The sequence below is a fragment of the Crocuta crocuta genome, unplaced genomic scaffold (assembly GCF_008692635.1).
Source record: "Crocuta crocuta isolate KB4526 unplaced genomic scaffold, BGI_CrCroc_1.0 scaffold515, whole genome shotgun sequence".
NCBI classification, from domain to species: Eukaryota; Metazoa; Chordata; class Mammalia; order Carnivora; family Hyaenidae; genus Crocuta; species Crocuta crocuta.
In genome coordinates, this window is record NW_027528633.1 from 324,978 (window position 1) to 349,534 (window position 24,557).

Below are 24,557 nucleotides of genomic sequence, written 5' to 3' on the forward strand. Positions count from 1 at the left end.
TTCCCAATATTTAGGGTTTTCCAGACATTTTGTTATTATTGATTCCTAATTTGATTCCACTGTGATCAGAGGGCTCAGTCTGTATGATTTGAATATTTTTATTTTTTTGAGATATGGCACAGCATATGGTCTATACTGGTGAATGTGCTATGCAACTTAAAAACACTTGCAGTTGTGGGTGTAGTGTTTTATAAATATCAACTAGGTCAAGGTAGTATTCCAAAGAATCCATGTCTCTGCTGATTTTTCTAGTTGCTATAGCAATTGCTGTGGAGTTTAAAACTCTGCAAATATGAGACTAATGGAACAACCTATCTTTCCTTTTAATCTTATCTGGCTTCATTGCTGTTTTTTTCCCTTGAAGTTGTACCTCTTAATTCTCTTCACCTATTTCACCCATTGTATCTACTGCTTCATTACATATTAATGCTCTACATGCTGTTTTATTAGGCCATGTATGTCATTCTATTTTATGATTATGAAAAATTCTTCCTTATCACTTACTTATTTTTGTCTTAAAATCTACTTTATCTCATATTAACATAGCTATTCCAGTCTTCTTTATGTTTTCCATTTGCATGGTATATTCTTTCCCATAATTACTCTTAACGTATCTGTTGCTTTTACATATAAAGTGCATCTCTCGTATACAGCATATAGCTGGGTAAAGCTTTTTTTTTTTTTTTTTTTTAAATATTTTTATTTATTTCTAGGAGAGAGAGAGACAGCGTGAGGAGGGGAGGGTCAGAGAGAGAGGGAGTCACAGACTGAAACAGGCTCCAGGCTCCGAGCTGGCAGTCAGCACAGAGCCCGACGCGGGGCTCGAACCCACGAACCGCGAGATCATGACCCAAGGGAAAGTCGGACGCTCAACCGACTAAGCCACCCAGGCGCCCCTGGGTAAAGCTTTTAAAAATCTATTCTGATAACTCTGCCTTTTAATTGAAATGTTTAGTCTATTAATATATATTAAACTATTGCTGTTGTTTTTTTGGTATACCATTCTATTGTTTGTTTTTTATTTTTTCTTTTTTCCGTTCTTCCTGTCATATTTTTTAAAATATTATTTTAATAATATTTAAGTTATTTGAAAATTCAGTTACAATTTTCTTTTCGAATTTTGTTACACTTCTCTACATTATTGTTTTAGTGATTGTTCTGAGAATTAAAATATATAACCTTAACTTTTCCCAGTCCGCTTGCAGTTATATATTACTCCTTGTTAAATGCAATAATCTTGCTAACATGTACGTCCATTTCCTCCTTTTTATTTTACATCTATATATGCTATAAGCCAGGATAATGCTGTAAATTTTGGTCCAAAGCATTTAAGCTTCCTCCATGTCTTTTCATAGATTGATATGTATGTTTTAAGCACTGAATGCTTTTCTCAATGAATATACCATAGTTAATTTATCTATTTACCTATCAAAAGGCATCTTGGTTGCTTCCAAGTGTTGGCAATTAAAAATAGTTGTTGTATCTAAAAAGTTATTACCAAACCCAAGGTCATGTAGATTTTCACCTATATTACCAGTAATTTTATAGTTTTGTATTTCATATTTAGGTCTGTGATCCAGTTTTGAGTTAATTTTTGTAAAATGTGTAAGGTCTTTGCCTAAATTCCTTAGTTTCCATGTGCTGTCCAGTCGTCCTAGCACCATCTGGTGAAAAGATTTTCTTCTCTCCATTGTATTACTTTGCTCCCTGTCAAAGATTAGTTGACTATATTTGTATGGCTCTATTTCTGCACTATGTATTCTGTTCCATTGATCTATCTGTGTGTTCTTTTGGTGATACCAGTTTTGGTTTCTGTGGCTTTACAGTGACATCTTATATGGCATATTATCATGTCATTTATAAAGAGTTAAAAGATAATGACTTTTGAAAATTATAATCACATATCAACAACACATAAGATAGCAACAATAAATCTTTAATATAATCAATCCTTAAAAATTTTTTATTTTATTTTAATGTTTATTTATTTATTTATTTCTAGGAGAGAGAGAGAGAGACAGCGTGAGCAGGGGAGGGTCAGAGAGAGAGGGAGTCACAGACTGAAACAGGCTCCAGGCTCTGAGCTGGCTGTCAGCACAAAGCCCGACGCGGGCCCGAACCCACGAACTGCGAGATCATGACCTAAGTGAAAGTCGGACGCTTAACCGACAAAGCCACCTAGGCGCCCCATCAATCTTTAAAAATTTTTAAAAATTTTAAAAGATTTTAAAATAAAATCTTTTAAAAATACAAATATTTTTAAACAATAGTGTTTAAAATTTTTCCAAATGTCTAGTCTTCTAAAAACAATGTTATGTCACTCAGGATCCAAATAAAATCCATACTGGGGTGCCTGGACGGCTCAGTAGGTTAAGCGTCCAACTACAGCTCATGTCATGATCTTGTGGCTCATGGGTTTGATCCTCATGTCAGGCTCTGTGATAGCATCTCAGAGCCTGAAGCCTGCTTTGGATTCTGTGTCTCCCTCTCTCTCTCTGCCCTTCCCCCACTCACATTCTGTCTTTCTCGCTCTCTCAACAATAAATAAATGTTTTAAAAAATTTAAAAATCTATACAATGCAATCAAATATTTCTCTGAAATATCTTTTATTATGTAGGATACCCACTGGCCTCTCCCTTTTTCTGAAATTTGTTTACTGAACAAATGCGGTTGTTGGCTTTAATTTCCAGAAGTATTGATTTTACTGATTACCCAATGTTCTTCTGTCCTCTGTATTTCCTATAAATTGTTAAGTAGATCTAGGCATTCAAGTACAACTGTTTAGCAAGAATACATCATTGGTGTATTGTAAGACTTGTTTCTAAGAATGGAATGAAAGATAGTTTCTGCATGCTAAGCTTTAGTGCCCAGGGTTGGGGAATGGAGTCAACAGAGTAGAAAATTCCTTTCAGTGTTAAAAAATTGTAGTAAATAATAATATCATATGAGCTACAAATTTAAAACCCATGCAGATGTGAACAGTTTGGTGTTAAAATAAACAAAAACAAAAATCTGACCTTTCAAATATGGATGACAGACTGAAACCACACATTTATTTTAGCTCTAATCAAAACTTATTCTATCTATATACCTATATATAGAACAGTACCGTCGTTTATATATTTGTGTACGTCATTTATATGCATGGGCGAATATGCACCCATGCATATATGCTGCATGTCTATACATAAACACCATAGTATATTTCATATAACCATATATGTTACTATAAACAGTTAATAATACAGTTGAATATACATAAAAGGCATATATACACAAAGAAATGAAAAGGACAGGAAATAATAGCTATAAGAGTTTGAAAGCTGCAAAATATATGGGTAGGTGGAAGCTGATTTAGAAGATCTAAACAAGTCAAATGCTAAATTGCCAATAGGAAAGACATAATGATGCAACCTAGTTTCCACTGCAAAATTCTCAAACAGGCTCAAAAGCTTGTGGTATGGGAACTTCTGCAAGTGGGGATAAAGTTGGGGTTAAAAATCAAGCGATCAGTTTACAGGCTATTTAACAGTTAGATGTTCTCTGGTCTCTTCTTCCTCCCCACATAGTTGGGAATGTGCTTTCTATGTTCCCACTCAATCAGAGGACTAGCATTTTATTCTCTGGAGGGTAAATGCAGAACTGTGGGATACCACATCTAGTTGAGAGCAGGTGTACTATTCTAACAAAAATGACCTCCAAGCCTTCTTCTTTCTCTTGACTTCTAGGATACGAAGAGCAGTATATATGCGCATGACATGAGACTGGAAGCACCCTGTCTGGGAAATTCAATCAACTCCAGAAAAATGACCTAAATATAATAATACTAGGGATTCCCCCAAGGAAAAGGCCCATCCACCCACATTACCTTAATTGAAGCTCACAGTTGATAAGCCCCATCCATTTCATGGAACTTACAATCCAATTCAGCTTTTGAGCGCTCTACTGCTAAATACGGATAAATATCCAAAGATTGCGAGAAATTTGAGAAAAGCTTATGATATTTATTCTAATAATATGAGAAGAATAAATAAATTTGGAGACTATGCAAAAAGGAAAAAACAACTTCGGAGAACCTGGGTGGCTCATTCAGTTAAGCATCCGACTTCAGCTCAAGTCATGATCTCGTGGTTAAGGGGTCTGAGCCCTGCATTGGGCTGACAGCTCAGATCCTGAAGCCTGCTTTGGATTCTGTCTCTTTCTCTCTCTGCCTCTGCCCTGCTTGTGTGTGTACTCTCTCTTCCTCTCTCTCTCAAAAATAAGTAAACATTAAAAAAATAGAAAAACAACTTCTAAAATAGTGTAATTATCTCCAGATAAACAAAAAATCAACAGAACTATAAAAAAGAATATTCAGAGGAAAAAAAACTTCTTATAAATTAAAAATAACAGAAATGAAAAACCAGTAAAAATGTTGGATGACCTGAAACTAATATAACACTGCATGTTACCTACACTGGAATTAATGATGATGATGATGATGATGATAAAAGGTTGCATAGTTTCTCAGAAAGTAGCATAAAACCCAAAAGAGAAAACAAGAGGAAAAAGATGTAATTTTTTAAAAAGGATCAGAATAGGAGATCCATATGCTAAAAATAAGGATAAAAACAGGGACTGAAGGGACTCCAATAAACAATTTAAGAAAAATTCCTCCAATCTAAAGACATTAGACTAAGGGCATCATACCCAGAACAACATTATGAGCTTTTAAAAAACTGGGAAAAGGAGAAGATAGATAGCATAGATAAACAGATACTTGAGGACACCAGTAAAAATGCTTCAGAGTTCTGAGGAAATAGGGTTTTCAACCTAGAATTCTGTAACCAGCCAAACTATCATAAAGATTTTCATCATATATTCAAGGTCTCAAAAAATTTACCTCCCATATACTCTTTTCCCAGGAAGTTATTGAAGGCTAAACTCTATCAAGCTGGGAAGCAAATCAAGAAAGAAGATGCTATGGGATACAAAAGCAATTCGTTCAATTCAAAAGAAAGGCAGAGAAAAATTCTAGGGTGATGAAAATTATGGAAGACCCTAAGATGACAGGTGTCAGGCCGACCTAGAGGGCACCCAGTCTAGATTAGAGAAGACTAAGAAGCTGTGGGTAAGATCATTCAAGAAGACAAACTTGATGAAATATCTATGTGTTTGAATATGGTTGAAGGACATTTTGCATAACTTGGGTGGAGGAAGTTTTGGGATGAGAGAAAACTACATATAATATATAAAAAATATGAAAAGTTCAATAGGATGAGGAGTTAGTATATTACTGGCTTAATACCAAATGGCATTTACATAAGTATAATAAGTTGAACAAGAATAATGACCTAACCAAAGCAAATATACTAGGAGGAAAGGCTAGGGAAGTGTGCTTGTATGGTAGAGGCAATAAAAGAGAGCTAAGTTCTCATCCTCTGCTTTAAGGAAGACAACAATGACTAAGCAGAAGAATTTAAAAGTAGTAATATATACCTATTAAGACAGAGATACTGAAGTAAATGCCAAAAGAATCAGATCATCCAAAAGAGTTGGAAGTAAATGGCTTTAGGGAGCAGGCAAAGGGGGAGGGAGGTATAGAGGGACTGTTCATTTTCACAACCAGCTCTGAACCACTTAACAGATGACCATAGGGGAAGGGAAGGAAAAATAAGACATAAACAGAGAGGGAGGCAAACCATAGAGATTCTTAAATACAGAGAACTGAGGGTTGATGGGTGTAGGAGTTTGGGGGATAGGGATAATGGGTGATGGGCATTGAGTATGTAAGTGATGAATTACTGGAATCTACTCCTGAAACCAAAACTACACTGCATGTTAGCTACCTTGAGAATATTTTTTAAATTGCATATAAACTACGTATTTAGCTTAAAAATATAAAAAAGTAATCTGTCACTTTTGCTACTCTAACTTCATCAATAACATTGAAGAAAGATTTCCTTAGGGCTTCCTTGTTACAAAATGCTGGACTAAAACCTATAGTCAGCACACTGAAGCAGCCCAATGGCTACTGCCTGCAGCACATGGAGCTCCTTATGCCATCCATGGAAGGGCTTTGGGGGTCAACTGAGAGAAGGGAACAGGACACACAGCAAAATGGAAGCCATCTGACATTGGGTAAATATTCAGGTGAGGCCGGAATAGGAAACTAAAAAGCAACTGACGAATGGGAGAAGAATCTGCAAATGACATGACAGATAAAGGGTTAGTATACAAAATCTATAAAGAACTTATCAAACTCAACACCCAAAACACAAATAATCCAGTGAAGAAATGGGCAAAAGACATGAACAGACATTTCTGCAAAGAATACATCCAACACATGAAAAAATGCTCAACACCTCTCACCATCAGGGAAATAGAAATCAAAAGCACAATGACATACCACCTCACACCTGTCAGAATGGCTAACACTAACAACTCAGCCAACAACAGATGTTGACGAGGATGCGGAGAAAGAGGATCTCTTTTCCACTGCTCGTGGGGATGCAAACTGGTGCAGCCACTCTGGAAACAGTATGGTGGTTTCTAAAAAAAATTAAAAGTAGAACTACCCTACAATCCAGCAATTACATTACTAGGTATTTATCTAATTTACTCCTGAAATCACTGTTGCACTATATGCTAACTTGGATGTAAATTAATAAATAAATGAATTTAAAAAAAAAAATAAAGAAGAGCTAATGCCTATTCTTCTCAAACTATCAAAAAAAAAAATAGAAATGGAAAGAAACCTTCCAAATTCATTCTATGAGGCAAAATTTACTTGGACTCCAAAGTGAGACAAAGACCACATAAAAAGGACAATTAAAGGCAAATATCCCTGATGAACCTAGATGCAAAAATTCTCAACAAGATACTAGCAAATCAAATTCAACAGTATATTAAAATAATCATTCACCCATATCAAGTGGGATTTACTTTTGGGCTTCAGGGCTGGTTCGATAACTCCAAATCAATCAACGTCACACACTACATTAATAAAAGAAAGGATAAGACCTATGTTCCTCTCAATAGATAAAGAAAAAGCATTTGACAAAATACAGCATCCATTCTTGATAAAAAGCTCAACACAATAGGGATAGATGGAACAAACCTACACCATAAAGGCCATGTATGAAAGACCCACAGTTAATATCATCCTCAATGGGGAAAACTGGGAGCCTTTCCCCTACAGTCAGGAACAAGGATGCCCACTCTCACCATTACTATTTAACATACTGTTCAATGTCTTAGCCTCAGCAATCAGACAACAAAAAGACATAAAGGGCATACAAATCAGCAAGGAAGAAGTCAAACCTTCACTATTTGAAGATGACATGATTCTCTATTCAGAAAGCCCAAAAGACTCCACTAAAAAATTGCTCTAATATACGTATTCAGCAAAGTTGCAGGCTATAAAATAAATGTGCAGAAATGTATTGCATTTCTATACACCAATAACAAAGCAGCAGAAAAAGAAATCAAGGAATCGATCCCATTTACAATTACACCGAAACCAATAAAATACCTAGGAATAAACCTAACTAAAGAGGTAAAAAGATCTGTACTCTGAAAACTATAGAAGATTTCTGAAAGAAATTGAAGAGGACACAAAGAAATGAAAAGCATCTCATGCTCATGGATTGGGAGAACAAACATTATTAAAATGTGTATACTACCCAAAGCAATCTGCACATTTAATGCAATCCCTAACAAAATACCACCAGCATTCTTTGCAGAGCTAGAATAAGCAATCCTAAAATTTGTATGGAACTACAAAAGACCCTGAATAGCCAAAGCAATACTGAAAAAATAAAACAAAACTGGAGGCATCATGATTCCAGATTTCAAGTTATGTTACAAAGTTGTAATCATCAAGACAGTATGGTACTGGCACAAAAAGAGACACATAGATCAATGGAACAGAATAGAAAACCTAGAAATGGACCCACAACAATATGGTCAACTCATCTTCGACAAAGCAGGAAAGAATATCCAATGGAATAAAGACAGTCACTTCAATAAATGGTGCAGAAGCCTGGATGGCGACATGCAGAGCAATGACACTGTACCACTTTCTTACACCATACAAAAAATAAATTCAAAATGGATGAAAGACTTAAATTTGAGACAGGAAACCATCACCATCAAAATCCTAGTGGAGAACATAGGCAGCAACCTCTCTCACCTACGCCATAGCAACTTCTTACTATATATGTTGCCAAAGGCAAGGGAAACAAAAGCAAACCCAAACTCCTGGGACTTCATCAGATAAAAACTTCTGCACAGTGAAGTAAACAATCCACAAAACTAAAAAGCAGCCTGTGGAATGGGAGAAGAAATCTGTAAATGACTTATTAGATAAAGGGTTAGTACCCAAAATCTGTGAACTTACCAAACTCAACACCCAAAAAACAAATAACCCTGTTAAGAAATGGGCAGAGGATATGAATAGACAATGTTCCAAAGAAGACATCTAGATGGCTAACAGACACATGAAAAGACACTCAATGTAACTCATCAATGGGGAATATAAATAAAACCACAATGAGATGCCACCTCACACCTGTCAGAATGGCTAAAATTAACAACACAAGACATGACAGATGTTGGTGAGGATGTGGAGAAAGGGGGACACTTTTGTACTGCTAGTGGGTATGCAAATTGGTGAAGCCACTGTGGAGAACAGTATGAAGGTTCCTCAAGAAAATAAAAATAGAAATTTTTCAAGATCCAGCAATCTCACTATTAGGTATTTAACCAAAGTATACAAAAATACAGATTCGAAGGGGTATATGGATCCCAATATTTATAGCATCATTATCAACAATAGCCAAAATATGAAGAGAGCCCATGTTCATGAATTGATGAATCAGTAAAGAAGATGTGGTATGAATATACATTGTAATACTACTCAGCCATCAAAAATAATGAAATCTTGCCACTTGCAATGACATCGATGGAGTTAGAATGTATCATGCTAAGTGAAATAAGTCAGAGAAAGACAATTACCATATTACTTAACTCATATGTGGGATTTAAGAAACACAACAGGTGAACATATGGGAAGGTGGAGAGGAAAGAGAGAGGGAAGCAAACTATAAGAGACACTTAATGATAGAGAGCAAACTAAGGGTTGATGAAGGGAGGTAGGTGGGAAATGGGCCAGGTAGGTGATAGGTATCAAGTAGGGCACTTGTGATGCAGACTGTTGTATGTAAGTGATAATTCACTGAATTATACTCTTGAAACCAATATAGCACTGTATGTTAACTAAAATCTAAATAAATTAAAAAAAAGATTGACCCTTAGAAATTTCACTTTTGTGCTGAGGCCTGAGTATTTTGTGATCTTCAAGAAAGAGACAGCTTTCTTGACAGCTCTTGTGGGCAAGTTAAGAGAAAGTTTCTCTGATTCCTTCCTTATCATTCTCTGGTCATTTATGATTTTCCAAATGCCAAGTCTAGCAACCATTTCTCAGTATTTATCCTTTGTACACATCTGCAACATTTGACCTTGCCAACAATCTGTATATTCCAACATGATTCTTATTCTTTTCTTTATTTTTGTGACCCCCATTACTCTATCCTTCCCTGGTTCTCCTCATCCCTCTGTGATGAGTCCTTCTGTAGGCCTTCTTTGGCAGGTAGTGATCATGTAGTTGTCTTGGTTCTCTTGCTGAAGAGCTTGTAGGCAGGTGGGACAGGAATATTCAAGAAATATGTGATAGAAATAATGAGAACAACCACAATTCTATCAACAATGATTACAGCAACACAGCCAGTGGGACACCAGTCATGGTTATGATGTTGATGAAAACAATGCAACCAGCTACAGTAGACAGTGTGATCAGCTGCAGTACTTCCTGTGTCTAAGGCTAGAAAGAGTTTATCGGCTGGACAGGGAAAATTTATTTTGACATCCTATTGACTTTTATTGGCCAAGTTACAAACAAATAACCCAAAGACCCAGACCTTATTTATAAAATATCTGTTATGTATTTATAACCTGGCCAGGTACAAAAAGGCTTTCCAGTGATACATATGATAAAACTGAATTACAAATGTGGGTGAATAGAAAGAAGACACCAACACACCAAAAATATCACTCTAATATATAAAAATACACATTCAACACAAAGCTTAAATCATTAAAGTTGCTGTTCTGACATTTATTTTTTTTTAACTCTTTTTTTTTTTTTAATAGTTTATTGTCAAATTAGTTTCCACATAACACTCAGTGCTCATCCCCACAAGTGTCCTCCTCCATGCCATTTATTTTTTAAAGAACCCTGCTGAATGACATATCAGATAAAGGGCTAGTATCCAAAATCTATAAGGAATTCACCAAACTTCACACCCGAAAAACAATCCAGTGAGGAAATGGGCAAAAGACATGAACAAACACTTCTCCAAAGAAGACATCCAGACGGCCAACAGACACATGAAATGATACTCAATGTCACTCATCATCAGGGAATTACCAACCAAACCACACTGAGATACCACCTCACGCTGGTCAGAGTGGTTACAATGAACAAATCAGGAGACTATAGATGTTGGCGAGGATGTGGAGAAATGGGCAGCCTCTTCCATTGTTAGTGGGAATGCAAACTGGTGCAGCTGCTCTGAAAAACAGTGTGGAGTTTCCTGAAAAAATTAACAGTAGAACTCCCCTATGATCCAGCGGTAGCACTGCTGAGAATTTACCCAAGGGATACAGGAGTGCTGATGCATAGGGGCACATGTACCCCAATGTTCATAGCAGCACTCTCAACAATAACCAAAACATGGAAAGAGCCTAGGTGTCCATCAACTGACGAACAGATCAAGAAGATGTGGTTTATCTATATGATGTAATACTACATGGAAATGAGAAAGAATGAAATCTGGCCATGTGTAGCAACATGGATGGAACTGGAGAGTATTATACTAAGTGAAATAAGTGAGGCAGAGAAAGGCAGATACCATATGTTTTCACTCATGTGTGGATCAGGAGAGACTTAACAGAAGACCATAGGGGAGGGGAAGGGGAAAAAAACAGTTACACAGAGGGAGGGAGGCAAACCATGAGAGACCCTTAAATACTGAGAACAGACTGAGGGTTGATGGGGCATGGGGGAGAGGGGAAAATGGGTGATGGACACTGAGGAGGCCACTTGTTGAGATGAACACTGGGTGTTATATAGAAACCAATTTGACAAACTATATTTAAAAAACTAAATACAAAGGAGGAAAAAAATAGAGAAAAAAAATCTCAAGACAGAAAAATAAATACATTAACAGTTAAAAAAACACCTCTGCTCTTCCAAGTGAGGTATGTATATAAAATATTCAATATATCTTATATTTTCAGAGCATTTTATATATCCATATGAAAACCTTTATGATAGCACTGCTAGAAAAATGTTTAATGACAAAAATGTATGCTAGTCTGTCTACAGTTGAGCATAATTATTTTAAGCTAATATTAAATAAAATAGAGCTAATTTTATTTTAGAAACCTAATCTTGATATAAAATTTTGTTGAAATTTATAACTTTTCAGAAAACACATCATAATGCTCTCACACATCTAAAAGAATATCCTCCAGCACATAATCAAAACTGAAACATATCACCATCTTGCACCAAATCCGGAATTAATGTGTAATCTTTTCTTTTTATCTCCTCTAAGAAAACTGCATACAAGGATTGAAGAGACAGAAGAGTGGCTCAGAAAGCTTGCCAATGGCAATGGTGCTTGTCTTGAAATGCCAGAATCATTTCTAGAGCATGCCACTTTCATGGCATACTGATAAAGAAAGTCTTAGTAAAACCAAATTATTCCTAATAAGTTTTAGCACTAAAGGTGACTTTGGTAACTGATGTGAAGCCAGGCTGATCACATGAATGTGAGTGTGCTAAACCCAAATGGTACTTGCGTGTGAAAGCACTTTTGAGTATCTTAATTCTTTTTCTTTATTTTTTTGTCAATTTGCTCCAAGTCCTTATTTATCACTCAGCTTTCTGCTAATTTACATTACATTCAGCTTTCTCCTCTTAACCACTAAATTCTTCTGTACCTCAAGAAGGTCTTGAAATACCCCTTTCTTCCAAGAAGTTCCCCTTGACTTGTTGGAATAATAGTCCTTGAACCACCTCATTTGGATATGGGGTTTTTATCTGCCTACCTTCAATTCTCTGAGCCATAAAAGCACTTACTTGTCCTTCTTTTGCTTAAGTTTTATTATCCGCTAGCACTTACAGGCTTCCTTGAGCAATGTCACTGATGGAGGGACAGCAGAAATTATGTCTGGCTGGGAGGAAGAGCTGGCCATGGTTAAATTAAAGAGCAATGAAGCCAGACAACTCTGAGTGTGACACATCCTGCCCTTACCAGCCTTGTAATCTTGAAGTCACTAACTTCTCTCTTAAATCCTGATGGTCTCATCTGTGAAATGGACATAATACTGTCTAGCTCATTAGGTTGTCATAACATTATTGGGAGGGCTAAATGAGATAATCTGGTGCGATGCCTAGCATCTGTTAAGACCCCGAACAAGTAGAGATTAGGTGGACAGCTGATAAATGCTTTCTGACAATGATTAGGCAAATACAAGGTAAACTAAAACTTAAGTATTTATTTTGTGTGTTAAAACTATACATATAAAAGTTATATAGCTAATGAAGATGCTGGCATAAAGACTCTTAGGGAAAAAAAAGACAACTAAATTATATCTTGTATTAAAGACACACTCTTTATTGGATTGAATGTTCTGTACTAGATATTTAAAATAACACAGACATTCAGGATTGCAGATTTATAATTTAGTTCATAATCATGTTAAATACAATAGTTACTATGCTTAGAAGAGACAATATTCTGTATATTTCTTAATAAGTTTTATGAAGCAAATTCATAGAAATTAACTTTTACTTCCAGTTAGTATGATTTCCCCCATACACCACATGAACAAACATAATAACATTGACTTATTTTATTTTAGTTTTTATAATGTTCATTTATATTTGAGAGAGAGAGATGGAGTGTGAGTGGGAGAGGTACAGAGAGAAAGGGAGACATGGAAACCAGAGCAGGTTCTAAGCTCTGAGCTGTGAGCCCAGAGACCAACCCGGGGCTCGAACTCATGGACTGCGAGATCATGACCTGAGCTGAAGTTGGACTGAGCCACCTAAGAGTCCCAACACTGACTTATTTTAAATAATGGATATTGTACTTGGCTATACTGTACTCTAAAATTACTTGTATTAGTAAAGATTAATTTCAGCATTAAGAAAGGGAATTCTGTGACATCCACAGAAACATTTGAGAACTCTGACAGCCTACAGGTAAGAGAATTACTCAGTTTTCTGAAGCAACTGGTTATGATGCAGCTACGGAGGGGAAGCTGACTTTGAAAGAGGTCACGGTGCCCTACACCTATTCTGGTAAACGAAGTCATCAGCGAATGTAGGACAAATGGCACAAGTTTCATCAGCAGTCCCTACTGGCTGGTAACAGAGGAACATCTTTGAATCTTCAGAAAACATAGACTCTGCCAGAGCAGTGTTCTATTAGCTACCAAGCAGGATACTTCAAAGGGTAAGGAGCGGTGGAGAGAAAAGACATTGCCAGAGGGGAAAGGAGGGAACAGTAGTGGGCAGGAGTGCCAGCTGTCACCAGGGGGCCTGGCTTGTTCTTTAAGAGGCAGTGAAGGCTGTGGCTGTTTATACCAGCAGCTACTGGGGCATCCAAGCTCCACTACAGTTAACAACTGGATCCTCAATGACACGCAACACGTTGACATGAAAGGGCACATTAAATTATGAGTGAATGGGACAAAGAATGGCTACACACTGAAAGGTGCTTAATGTTTATTAGTTCAGTGAGAAATAAAAATTAGGGAGAAAAATACAAAGTTAACTCATGGACATCTGGGCCACAAATAATCTATCCCAAATATTACAATTTCTTAAGCAGACTGCAATTTTTCTTAAAATCCACTTGAGTTAGGAGAGTTAGAGGCATCTGTATTTTTAAGTACAGATGTACAGTTTAGGGCAGTTAAAGTTCTAAAGATGTCTAAATATAACTTTCTAAATTTCTTCTTACCAATCACTCCATGTTTCTTGGAAGCTGCAGACACTAAAGTCTAGCATATGAGGCACTGAAGAATGCCTTTGTTACATCATATACCATCTGAAAACCCTCTCTGGAAAGGTATCGCTTCCTGCAGCATTCATCATGCAACACCTAGCTAAGAATATGTACATTTAAAGGCATTTTAAAGCAAAACAGGGCCTAATGTAATAAAAATGACAAAACAAATTACTGCTTGAGCATTTCAAACAAGGTCATTTTGGTTGAAATAAAACATACCAACGTCTTTCTAAGCTACCAATTTGGGGAAAAGAGACAGAGATTGCAAACCTAATGCTTTATATGCTAATACCTTTAGCACACTTAACAAAGTGATACAAATTTATTGTTATCTTTAGACTGTCCTTACTTTGGAGGTATTTATGTTTTCATCATAGTTGAAGAAGCAGTTTGGAAACAGGTGAGCTGCAAATGCATGCTACTCTTGAACTTGTTCAGCAGCTCTTCCAGTAACCTGCAGCAAGGAGAGACTATTTTACAACCCGGCAGAGTGAAGGTTGCCTCGCAACATAAGAAAATATGCAGGGGAGCCAACAGCCCAGTTTTAGCTTCTACTCATTGAAAAGTTATTTAGTTATGAATTCTTAACAACAGAAGTAAATTAATCAAAAAAGCTAATCAAAAGGAATACACACATAAACACACCTGTACAGTTTTATATAAAAATCTCCCTCCTGTCTCCTTTAGATTAATTAGATTTCTCCCTAAAACACATTAACGTTTGGACCTGTACTTTTTAAAACTTCACTTAAAAAAAATTATATATACTGAAATATAACTCTTTTTGGCATACAGTTCTATGAATGTTGATGAACACATATTAGCAACCTAATAACTCCCATAATTGGGTCACAGAATAGTTCCATCACCCTCCAAATTCTCTTGTGTTGCCCCTTTGTGGCCACCTTTCTTTTCATCCTGACTCCTCACCAACTAACGGTCTATTTTCTGTTCCTACTATCTTGCAGTTTTGTCTTTTAACAAATATTAGAGAGTGGTAAACTCAAGTGGTGAATTAAGCACCAAAGAGTAAGGGTTAGTTCTAATTCCACTGGGTAAATCATTATACTAATTGATAATTAGTTTCTTAACTGGTTTGATGTATAATTTTAGAGCCAGAAAGGATCTTAGATTTCATTTGGTTCAGAAGAAGCAAGTTTAATGACACTGGGGTCAACAGATTATTTCATGAGGTTAACAATGTTCAAAATTAGAATACTGTCTCCATGTGACATTTTCCTCCCATTTTCCCAGACTTATATGTGTTCTCTCTGCCCTCTGAGTTTCTATAACATTGACCTGTGCAAAATCACAGAGTCTACAGCAAGGTTTTCATGTCTACAGACTGATCAGCCAAATGCAAAGCCAGGTGGACTTCAGTTTTGGTTAGTGAAGGAGCAAAGACCTACATTATTTCCGCTGCTTCAGTTGAGGGTAGGTTGAGCATTTATAAAATTTGCCTGGCCTACATTTTGTCTCAGGTCAGAATTTCCTGTTTTATAAGTAGCAAACTTTAATCTCTGACCAAGACCATTAACAAAGTATTACTTAAAAATATACAACTTTATTATGGCATGTGTACAAACTTATTTTCTTAATACTTTATATTATATAAAGTAAAAAACGGACATGGATGAACTACTCAAAGGAAAAAAATTATTAAGTGTTGCATTTGATCATGCTGTCCTTTTTACATTTCTCTAAGTATTATCTTAAAAATACTTAGACAAAATAAGACAATAATATACTTTACTGAATGAGTCAAAATAAACTTTCTTAAAATATTTTCTGTATTAGTCACTTAAAGCAAAAAAGGAACTGATTTCTTAACTGTCATAAACCCAGAGGGAAGGTTTTATCTTATTCTGTCACTTCAGAGACAAGCCAGGTACAGCCAACATAATGCATACTATCAAAGACTATTAAGTACTGCTCTTCCTTAAATACAAATCATTACCTATACCAAGAATATTTTTAGGTAACAAAACCTCATTCAACACAGCTTAACTGGCCCTTGAAAATAGCATATAAAACTTACTTTTTATCTGCTCCACTTGAGAGCTGAGGCAGAGCTTCCAAAGCCTGTTTAAAACTAGACCTGAAACACAGACCAACAAAATTTAAGTGGAAACATTTCATATTTCTAGGGGGAATTAAGAGCATCATTAAAAATTCTTAAGCATATCTTAAATATAAAGAAACCAGTATAAGCCAGTGAAGCATGTAGAAATATGAGAAAAAGTAAAAGTGAAAAACAATAGAAAAAGTAAAAGTAAAAGTTGAGGCTATAGTGTATAGTTCCCACAAAGAGGCCTTGTAGAAGTAGGGTCAAAAACTCAACTACAAAATGAAACAGAGAAGCTAAAAGAGAGACTGATTTTTACAAAAGGTGCTACTCACAGTAGATGAGAGCTTAATGTGGACATGTTTAATTTTTAAAAAGTCTTTTCAAAACAAAACTGAAGTACTAAAGCAACCGGTAAGAAAGGAAGAAAACTAAGTAGAAATAGGGATGGTCTTGTGATAGAGTACACAAATGGGGACATTTTATTGACATGTACAGGGTCTGATTTACAGCCAGTCTCTTATAATAAATAAACATGGTCTCTGGGATTTAGTTATTATTACATTTAAAATTTGTAGAATAAGTAGAGATTGATAATTGATTTTAACTTCAACATCATTTCTTTTCATAAAAAATACAAAAAGGTGCAAATTAAAAAACAACCAACTTAGTAAGCTTAACTCTTTAAATTAGAAAGTACGAGAAAAGCTACTAAATCAAATAAGCATTTTAGGGGAAATTATTTGGTAGTAACTTGTACTTGCCACTAAGTAATAATTTTTACTTCTTATCTCTTCTTTTATAACTTGTTGACTATGGGTAAAGAAAGTAATTATTCTTGACTTTAAGGTGCTTTTTATTTTGTTTTATAAAAACAGATCCTCATTATTGTACTAGTAAATATACTTTTGAGCAATGTTTCTCCAATTTGTGGCAAATATCACAGCAACAAGTAGACTACAAAGTCCCAACAGATTATAAAAACTGGTATTGGGAAGCTTCAGTTGTTCCTGGTTAAGGCAGGGATAGGTCATAGATTGTTGGGACATAGCCTTCTTTCCAAACTGAAATTGATTTTCCTCTTTCCTAATGTGGAGAGGTGTGTCTGTTGTTATCACCACCATCATCTTGTTTCCTATAAACATTTTCTCAATCAATCAAAAAAAATGTAATGATATTATTCTTTATTTTTACATAATGACAATAATGATGATGATGAAGAGGATACCATCAATTGTTTGTAATGCACCGATAGCTTGGAAGGTAACTTGGCATATTTTTTCACTTAATTCTCCTAAAACTTTGTCTACAAACTATTACCTTTCTTTTATAGATAGGCAGTTAAGCTTAAAGGTTAAATTAGTAGGAATAAATATGTAGGTACTTACACAAAGCATGCATCCACATCACATTTGGACTGAGCGCCCTCTATCATCTATTATTTAACACTTTGTAGAAAAATGATGGCTGGGAAAAGGAGTCATTAAATAACTAACATGGGAAATGTTAGTTTATTAAATAACTAACATGGGAAATGACCAGAAATGGCTTCTAGTCAGCCATCATGAACAGGAATAAGAAGCTAAATTCATTCATTAGGAAAAACTTTTAAAATGTCCTTAAACATTTTATTTGTATACTACTTACATTCTCAGGCATATTAACAATACAACCCAGTATTTCCTAAGTAATATTGCCAATGGAATAAACAATTTTGTATAGGCAAGTAGTTAGTGATGTTTCAGTTTACCTACTGATATTTCGATGATAGGAAATCCTGACTTTCATTCAAAACAGCTAAAAATTATCATCAAATTTCCACTACAAAATTTTGCAGAGAAACCACAAGGCTTCCTCTTATGCTGATATTTACAATGCTTAAGCTGTCCCTCAGAGTCTACTATGAATAGAGTAAGACTCAATTTTTATTTTCTCATTTTTAAAAAAAAGTATGTAATTTCTGCTATTATCATTTGAGATTGAGATTTATCTTAGTGAATAACAAAATCATATTAAATATTTTTTGTTTTATATTATGCTAAAGAAACAGTATTAGGAGTCATTGGCTTATGCTTTTTAGGTAAAAATTAATCAAATATAAACTTTATTACGTTACAATCATGAGCACTCACTCCGATCAGTTACCTTTACAAAGGATTTTATATACTAATAAGATAAGCTTTATTTTTAGTGAAGCACTCAGAACACGAATGTTAAGCAACTCACTTGCTTTCAGGTGTCAGGTGAATAGCCACAGTATCCCTCAAAGCACAGATTTCAAGCCGTGCCTGAAGATGAGAAAAGGACAAGTGACAATACAGAACTGCATCAATTATTAAACTGAAACAAGTGATATGGGGACAGTCTCCAGCCTGCTTACTGCAGGGACAGGGTTGACAGAAGACTACTGCCATGTAGTTACCCCCCACCTGCCATGGTGACTCTTATGAACAGATTTTCTAAAACACTCCATAGAAATCAGCTACAATAAAATATTATTTTACTGAAAATTAACTTAGAGTCAAGTATGTCTGTGTGAGGGCAGAGAGCCAGATAACTTATTATAAAAGGTTCAACCTCTGCAAGGGTTTCCCCACAATCTGTATTTACTACCTAACTAGTAATTTTTCCTTTGGTCTATCTATTTGAGAGGAAGCTAAATTGAAACACTATCCCTGGATTATAGCCCCACAACACAGATTTAAGGAAGTGGATTGGCTTACTTCCTTACACCTATGCCCTTTCAGGCACACACTGTAATCTCAAAAGTTAAGATAAAGCTCTGCAGATTCAATGCAATGTCTATTAAAATCACAGCTGGCTGGGGCGCCTGGGTGGCTTAGTCGGTTAAGCGTCTGACTTTCGCTTAGGTCGTGACCTCGCGGTTCGTGGGTTCGAGCCCCACGTCGGGCTCTGTGCTGACTGCCCGCTCAGAGCCTGGAGCCTATTTCAGAGTCTGTATCTCCCTCTCTCTCTGAGCCTCCCCTGCTCATGCTGTCTCTCTCTCTCTCTCTCTCTCTCTCACCTAGAAATAAATTAAAAAAAAAAAAATCACAGCTGGCTTTTGTTTGGTTGGTGGTTGTTTTTTACCAGGCTGATCCAAAACAGGCTGATCTAAAACAGACAAAACCATCTTGAAAAAAGAATACACAAATAGAGAAACACTTTCTGATATCCAAACCTACTATAAATCTACAATAGTCAAGACAGTGTGGCACTGTTATATGGACAGAAATACAGATCAGTAGACTAGGAGTGAGTGTCCAGGAAAAAACCCTTAACATTTATGACCAATGGATTCTGACAAGGGTGCTGAGACCATTCAATGGGGGAAAGAACAGGTTCTTCAACAAATAGTGCTGGGACAACTGGATAGCCACATGCAAATGACTGAACCTGGATCTTTTTCTTAATACAAAAATGAACTCAAAATTAATCACAGACATAAATGGAAGGGATAAAACTCTGAAACACAGAGAAGGAGCAGCAGTAAATCTTTGTAATGTTGGGCTAGACAAACCTTCTTAGAAATGACCAAAAGTATAAGCAACAAAAAAGGAGGGGAAGATGGCAGTGTGGTAGGAGGACCCTAGGTTTACCTCATCCCACGAATACAGCTGGATAACTATCAAATCATCTTACATACCCCAGAAATCAACCTGAAGACTGGCAGGACCAACTCCAAAAATTAAGGTAGGGAAGAGGTCACATTAAAGAAGATAGGAAGTATGGAGATGTGGTTTGAGAGAGAAACAGATTGTGGTCACAGAGAAGGACAAAAAACAGACTAGCACATAGGAGAGTGCACAAGGAAAATAAATCCCCATAGCTGTTGGCTTGGAAAGTGATAGGGCCCAAATCTTGTGAGCTCTTAGAATCAGCAAAGCTTAGAGCCTGAGTTTTGTAAAAGGTCAGCAGGAGTTGGAAGATGGCAGCAGCATATGAAGACCCTAGGCTCAGCCTTGTCATACAAATACAGTTATATAACTACCAAATCATCTTAAATACCACAGGAACTGGCCTAAAGACTGACAGAACAAACTCTGCAATTAAAGGTAGAGAAGAAGCCACATGGAAAAGGGCAGGAAGTGTGGAGATGTGGTGTTGAAGACAGATCATGGCTGCTGCAGTGGGGAGGGAGCCACAGTCACAGAGAAGGGCAAGAGACAGACATAAGGAAAATAAATCCCCACTACAATTGGTTTGGAAAGTGATAGGGGCTGAGTATTGTAAGTTCTTGCAACAAACAGGGTGGAAAGCCTTGAGTTTTAAAGGTCAATGGACTTGGTTGGGATAGAGTCCACAAGGCACTGTGCTGCCCTTGGAGAGAAGGAAGGAAACAACCTTGACACAGTGTGGAAACTGTGGTCTGAAAAGCACCTGGGGCACACAGTGGGGAGGCTATGCACTCATCTTGGAGCATGTCCCAAAGAGACAGTGTTCATAAAGAGACTCACTGAAGGGAGCAAAGGAATTGGCAGGCACCATTTCCTTCCCTTGCCCTTCAGCATAAGCACAGAACCACTTTGGGAACAAGCACAGCACCATTCACTACCTAACCTGCTTCATCAAGCCCTGGAGCCCAAGCTCCTGTGGAACTTCCCTTCTAGGTCACACTTACCTCAGTGCAAGCATGGCACTGCCTCTCCCAGAACACTGGCCCAAACACGTGCAAACACAATGTCTCCCGACCCAGGAGTTTTGCACAACTTCAGTTCTGGCAGTGGTGGTGACGGGTGTCATATCATAAGCAGACCAGAGCATACCTAGTTAAAATGTGCCACATTCAGGGCAGGGACCACACATTGCCCATAACAAGCAAAGAGCTACTTGCAACAACTGGCTTGAAGGATAAAGTGGCCAGAACAAAATAGCAGAGTATACACACAACACACTACACTCCTGGAAGCACGAAGCCCTAGAAAACAGGAGACACTACATACCAGGGCATGACAGGACAGGAGTAATGAGGCCACTACTCTCAAAGATAGGAGACACAGCTGATTTTCCTAACACAAAAAAAGGCATAGAGACTTAGGAAAAATTAGAAGACAGAAATTTGTCTCCAATGAAAGAATAGGACAAGGCCACAGCAAAACAAAAGTAATGTTCCTGATGGAGTATTTAAAGCAATGATCATAAGGATACTCACTGGACTTGAGAAAAATGGAAGGCATCAATGAGACCCTTAAAACGAAGATTAAAAAAAAGGACCAATAAGAGATGAAGAGTGCTATAAAGGAGATTAGACACATGCTAGATGGAATGAATAGTAGGCTGGCAGAAGCAGAGGAATGAGTTAATGACCCAGAAGAAAGAATAATGAAAAGTAATCAAGGTGAACAAAAAGACCAAAAGGAAGTATGCAAAATGAGAATAGATTTAGAAAACTCAGTGACTCCATCAAACATAATAACATTTGTATTACAGGAAATCAAGAAGATGAAGAGAGAGCAAAAAGGGGGCAGAAAATTTATTTGAAGAAGTAGTAGCTGAAAACTTCCCTGATATAGGGAAGGAAACTGATATCCAGATCCAGGAGGCCCAGAGAATCCCCAACAAATTCAACAAAAGGAGACCTATACCAAGATGTACTGTAATTAAATTGACAAAATATACTGATAAAGAAAAAAATTAAAAAGCATCAAGACCAAAGAAAACAGTAACATATACAAGAAAAACCCCATAAAGCTAGCAGGGAATTTTTCAGCAGAAACATGGCAAGCCAGAAGGCAGTGGCATGATATATTCAAAGTGCTTATTGGGGGAAAATCTGCAACCAACATACTCTTTCCAGCAAGACTATAATTTACAATAGAAGAAAAAATAGATTCCTGGAGTTTCTGACCACTAAAGCAGCCATGCAAGAAATAGGAGACTCTGAGTGGAAAGGAAAGACCAAAAATGACAGTATGAAGGTAGGAAACATAAGAGTGGTAAAAATGAACATTTCTGTAAAGAAAATCAGTCAACGAACTCATAAAATAAAAGGATTTGACATATGACACCATTTACCTAAAGTGTGAGGAGGAGAAAAGAATGGGTTCAAACTTAAACAATTATCAATTTAACAAAGATGGTTATATGCACAAGATGTTTGACACAAATCTAATGGTAACCAGAAATCAAATGCCACTAATAAGTTTGCAAAGAATAAAGAGAAAGAAATCCAGTGATATCACTAAAGAAAACCAGAAAACCATGAAAGAAAGGATCAGAGAAAATCTTCAGAAAACAACCACAAAAAAAGTAATAAAATGTCAATAAATACATATCTATCAATAATTACTCAGAATGTAAATGGACTAAATGCTCCAATCAGAAGACATAGGGTGACAGAATGGAAACAAACCAAACCAACCCAAACCAAAACAAAGATCCAGCTGTCTACAAGAGACTCATTTTAGACCTATGGATACCTGCAGATTAAAAGTGAGAGGATGGAGAAACATCTATTATTCATATGGATGTCAAAAAAAAAAAAGTGTCAGCATGGCAATACTTATACCAGACAAAAATAGACCTTAAGACAAAGACTGTAACAAGGGACAAAGAAAGATAGTATATAATAATGAGGAGACAATCCAACAAGAAGTTATAACAATTCTCTATGTTTATGTACCCAACATGGGAGGAACCAAATACATACAACAGTTTATAACAAAATAAAGGAACTAATTGATAATGATACAGTAATACTAGAAGACTTTAACACCCCATTTACATCAATAGAATGATCATCTAAATAGAAAACCAACAAGGAAACAATGGCTTTGAATGATACACTGGACCAGATGGATTTACAGATATATTCAGAACATTCTTTCCTAAAACAGCAGAGTACACATTCTTGTCAAGTGCTTATGGAAGATTCTCCAGAATAGATCACATTTTAGCCCACAAAACAAGCCTCAACAAATTAAAAAAGATCAAAGTCATATGATACACCTTTTCTGATGACAATGGTATGAAACTAGAAGTCAACTACAAGGAAAAAATCTGGAAATAACACAAATATATGGGGTTAAATAACACTCTATTAAACAATGAATGGGTCAACCAGGGTCAAAGAAGAAATAATAAAGTACATGTAAAAAATTAAAATGAAAACACAACAAGCTAAAACCTTTGGAATGCAGAAAAAGCAGTCATTAAGAGTAAAGTATACAACAATACAGGCTTATCTCAAGAAGCAAGAAAAATCTCAAATAGCCTAACTACACCTAAAGGAGCAAGAAAAAGAACAACAAATAAAAATGAAAACCAGCAGAAAATGGGTTTAAGTAAAGATTAGAGCAGAAATGAATAATACAGAAACTTAAAAAAACAGACCAGTGAAACCATTTTTTTTTGAAAAAAAATTTATAAAATTGATAAACCTCTAGCCAGACTTACAAAGAGACAGGGGGAGAGAGAGAGAGAGAAAGGATTCAAATAAAATCACAAATGAATGAGGATAAATAACAACCAACAGCACAGAAGTACAATTATAAGGGAATATTATGAAGAACTCTATGCCAATAAATTGGACAGCCTGGAAGAAAATGAGAAACCTATAGTGATCAAAGGGTATGGTACCGTACATATTGTACAAAGCAGACACATTGATCAATAGAACAGAATAGAAAACTCTGAAATAAACCCACAACTATATGGTCAATTAATCTTCGACAAAGCAGGAAAGGAAAGTAATGTGAAAAGAACAGTCTCTTCAACAAATAGTGTTGGGAAAACTGGACAGCAACATGCAAATGAGTGAAACTGGATCACTTTCTTATCCCATACACAAAAATAAATTCAAAATGGATTAAAGACCTAAATATGACACCTGAAATCAAAACATCCTAGAAGAGAACACAGGTTATAACTTCTTTGATATTAGCCATAGTACATTTTTTGTACATAGGTCTCCTGAGGTAAGGGAAACAAAAGCAAAGTAAACTATTGGTACCATGTCAAAAAACAAAGCTTCTGGACAGAGAAGGAAACAATCAACAAAACTAAAAGACAACCTTATGGAGTGGGAGAAGATATTTGCCAAGACATATCTGATAAAGGGTTAGTATCCAAAAGATATTAAAAAAACTTATACAACTTAACACATAAAAAACACTCTAATTTTAAAATGAGCAGAAAATATGAACAGACATTTTTCCAAAGAAGGCATAGATATGGCAAATAGGCACATGAAAAGATGGTCAATATCATTCATCATCAGGGAAGTGGAAATCAAAAATACAATGGGGTAACACTTTACATCTGTCAGAATGGCTAAAATCAACAACACAAGAAAGAACAGGTGTTGGCAAAGATGTAAAGAAAAAGGAATCCTTGTGCACTGTTGGTTTTAATGTTAACTGGTGCA

The 24,557-nt window shown here is 36.2% G+C and overlaps 1 protein-coding gene and 1 non-coding gene across 8 annotated transcripts in view; one reads left to right on the forward strand and one right to left on the reverse strand.

Annotated features, from left to right (window-relative positions):
* Nucleotides 1–24,557, reverse strand: part of LOC144224273 (exocyst complex component 2-like) — a 126,488-nt gene that overhangs the window by 33,280 nt on the left and 68,651 nt on the right. For 4 of the 7 annotated variants that reach the window (XR_013333000.1, XM_077755181.1, XM_077755179.1 and 1 more), the window contains exons 4-6: nt 18,419–18,480; nt 16,166–16,225; nt 14,477–14,581 (exon numbers count right to left, since the gene is read on the reverse strand). Coding sequence is in view for 6 of the 7 variants with exons in the window: in XM_077755181.1 (XP_077611307.1) it covers nt 14,488–14,581; nt 16,166–16,225; nt 18,419–18,480 (216 nt within the window). In the remaining variant the exon portion in view is untranslated. Of the gene's footprint in view, nt 1–13,824; nt 14,582–16,165; nt 16,226–18,418; nt 18,481–24,557 lie in introns of those variants that run through there. The other 3 variants (XM_077755178.1, XM_077755183.1, XM_077755182.1) reach the window with 1 other exon arrangement.
* Nucleotides 19,021–19,105, forward strand: TRNAE-UUC (transfer RNA glutamic acid (anticodon UUC)). The gene has a single exon. It is a non-coding gene; the product is annotated as a tRNA-Glu (tRNA).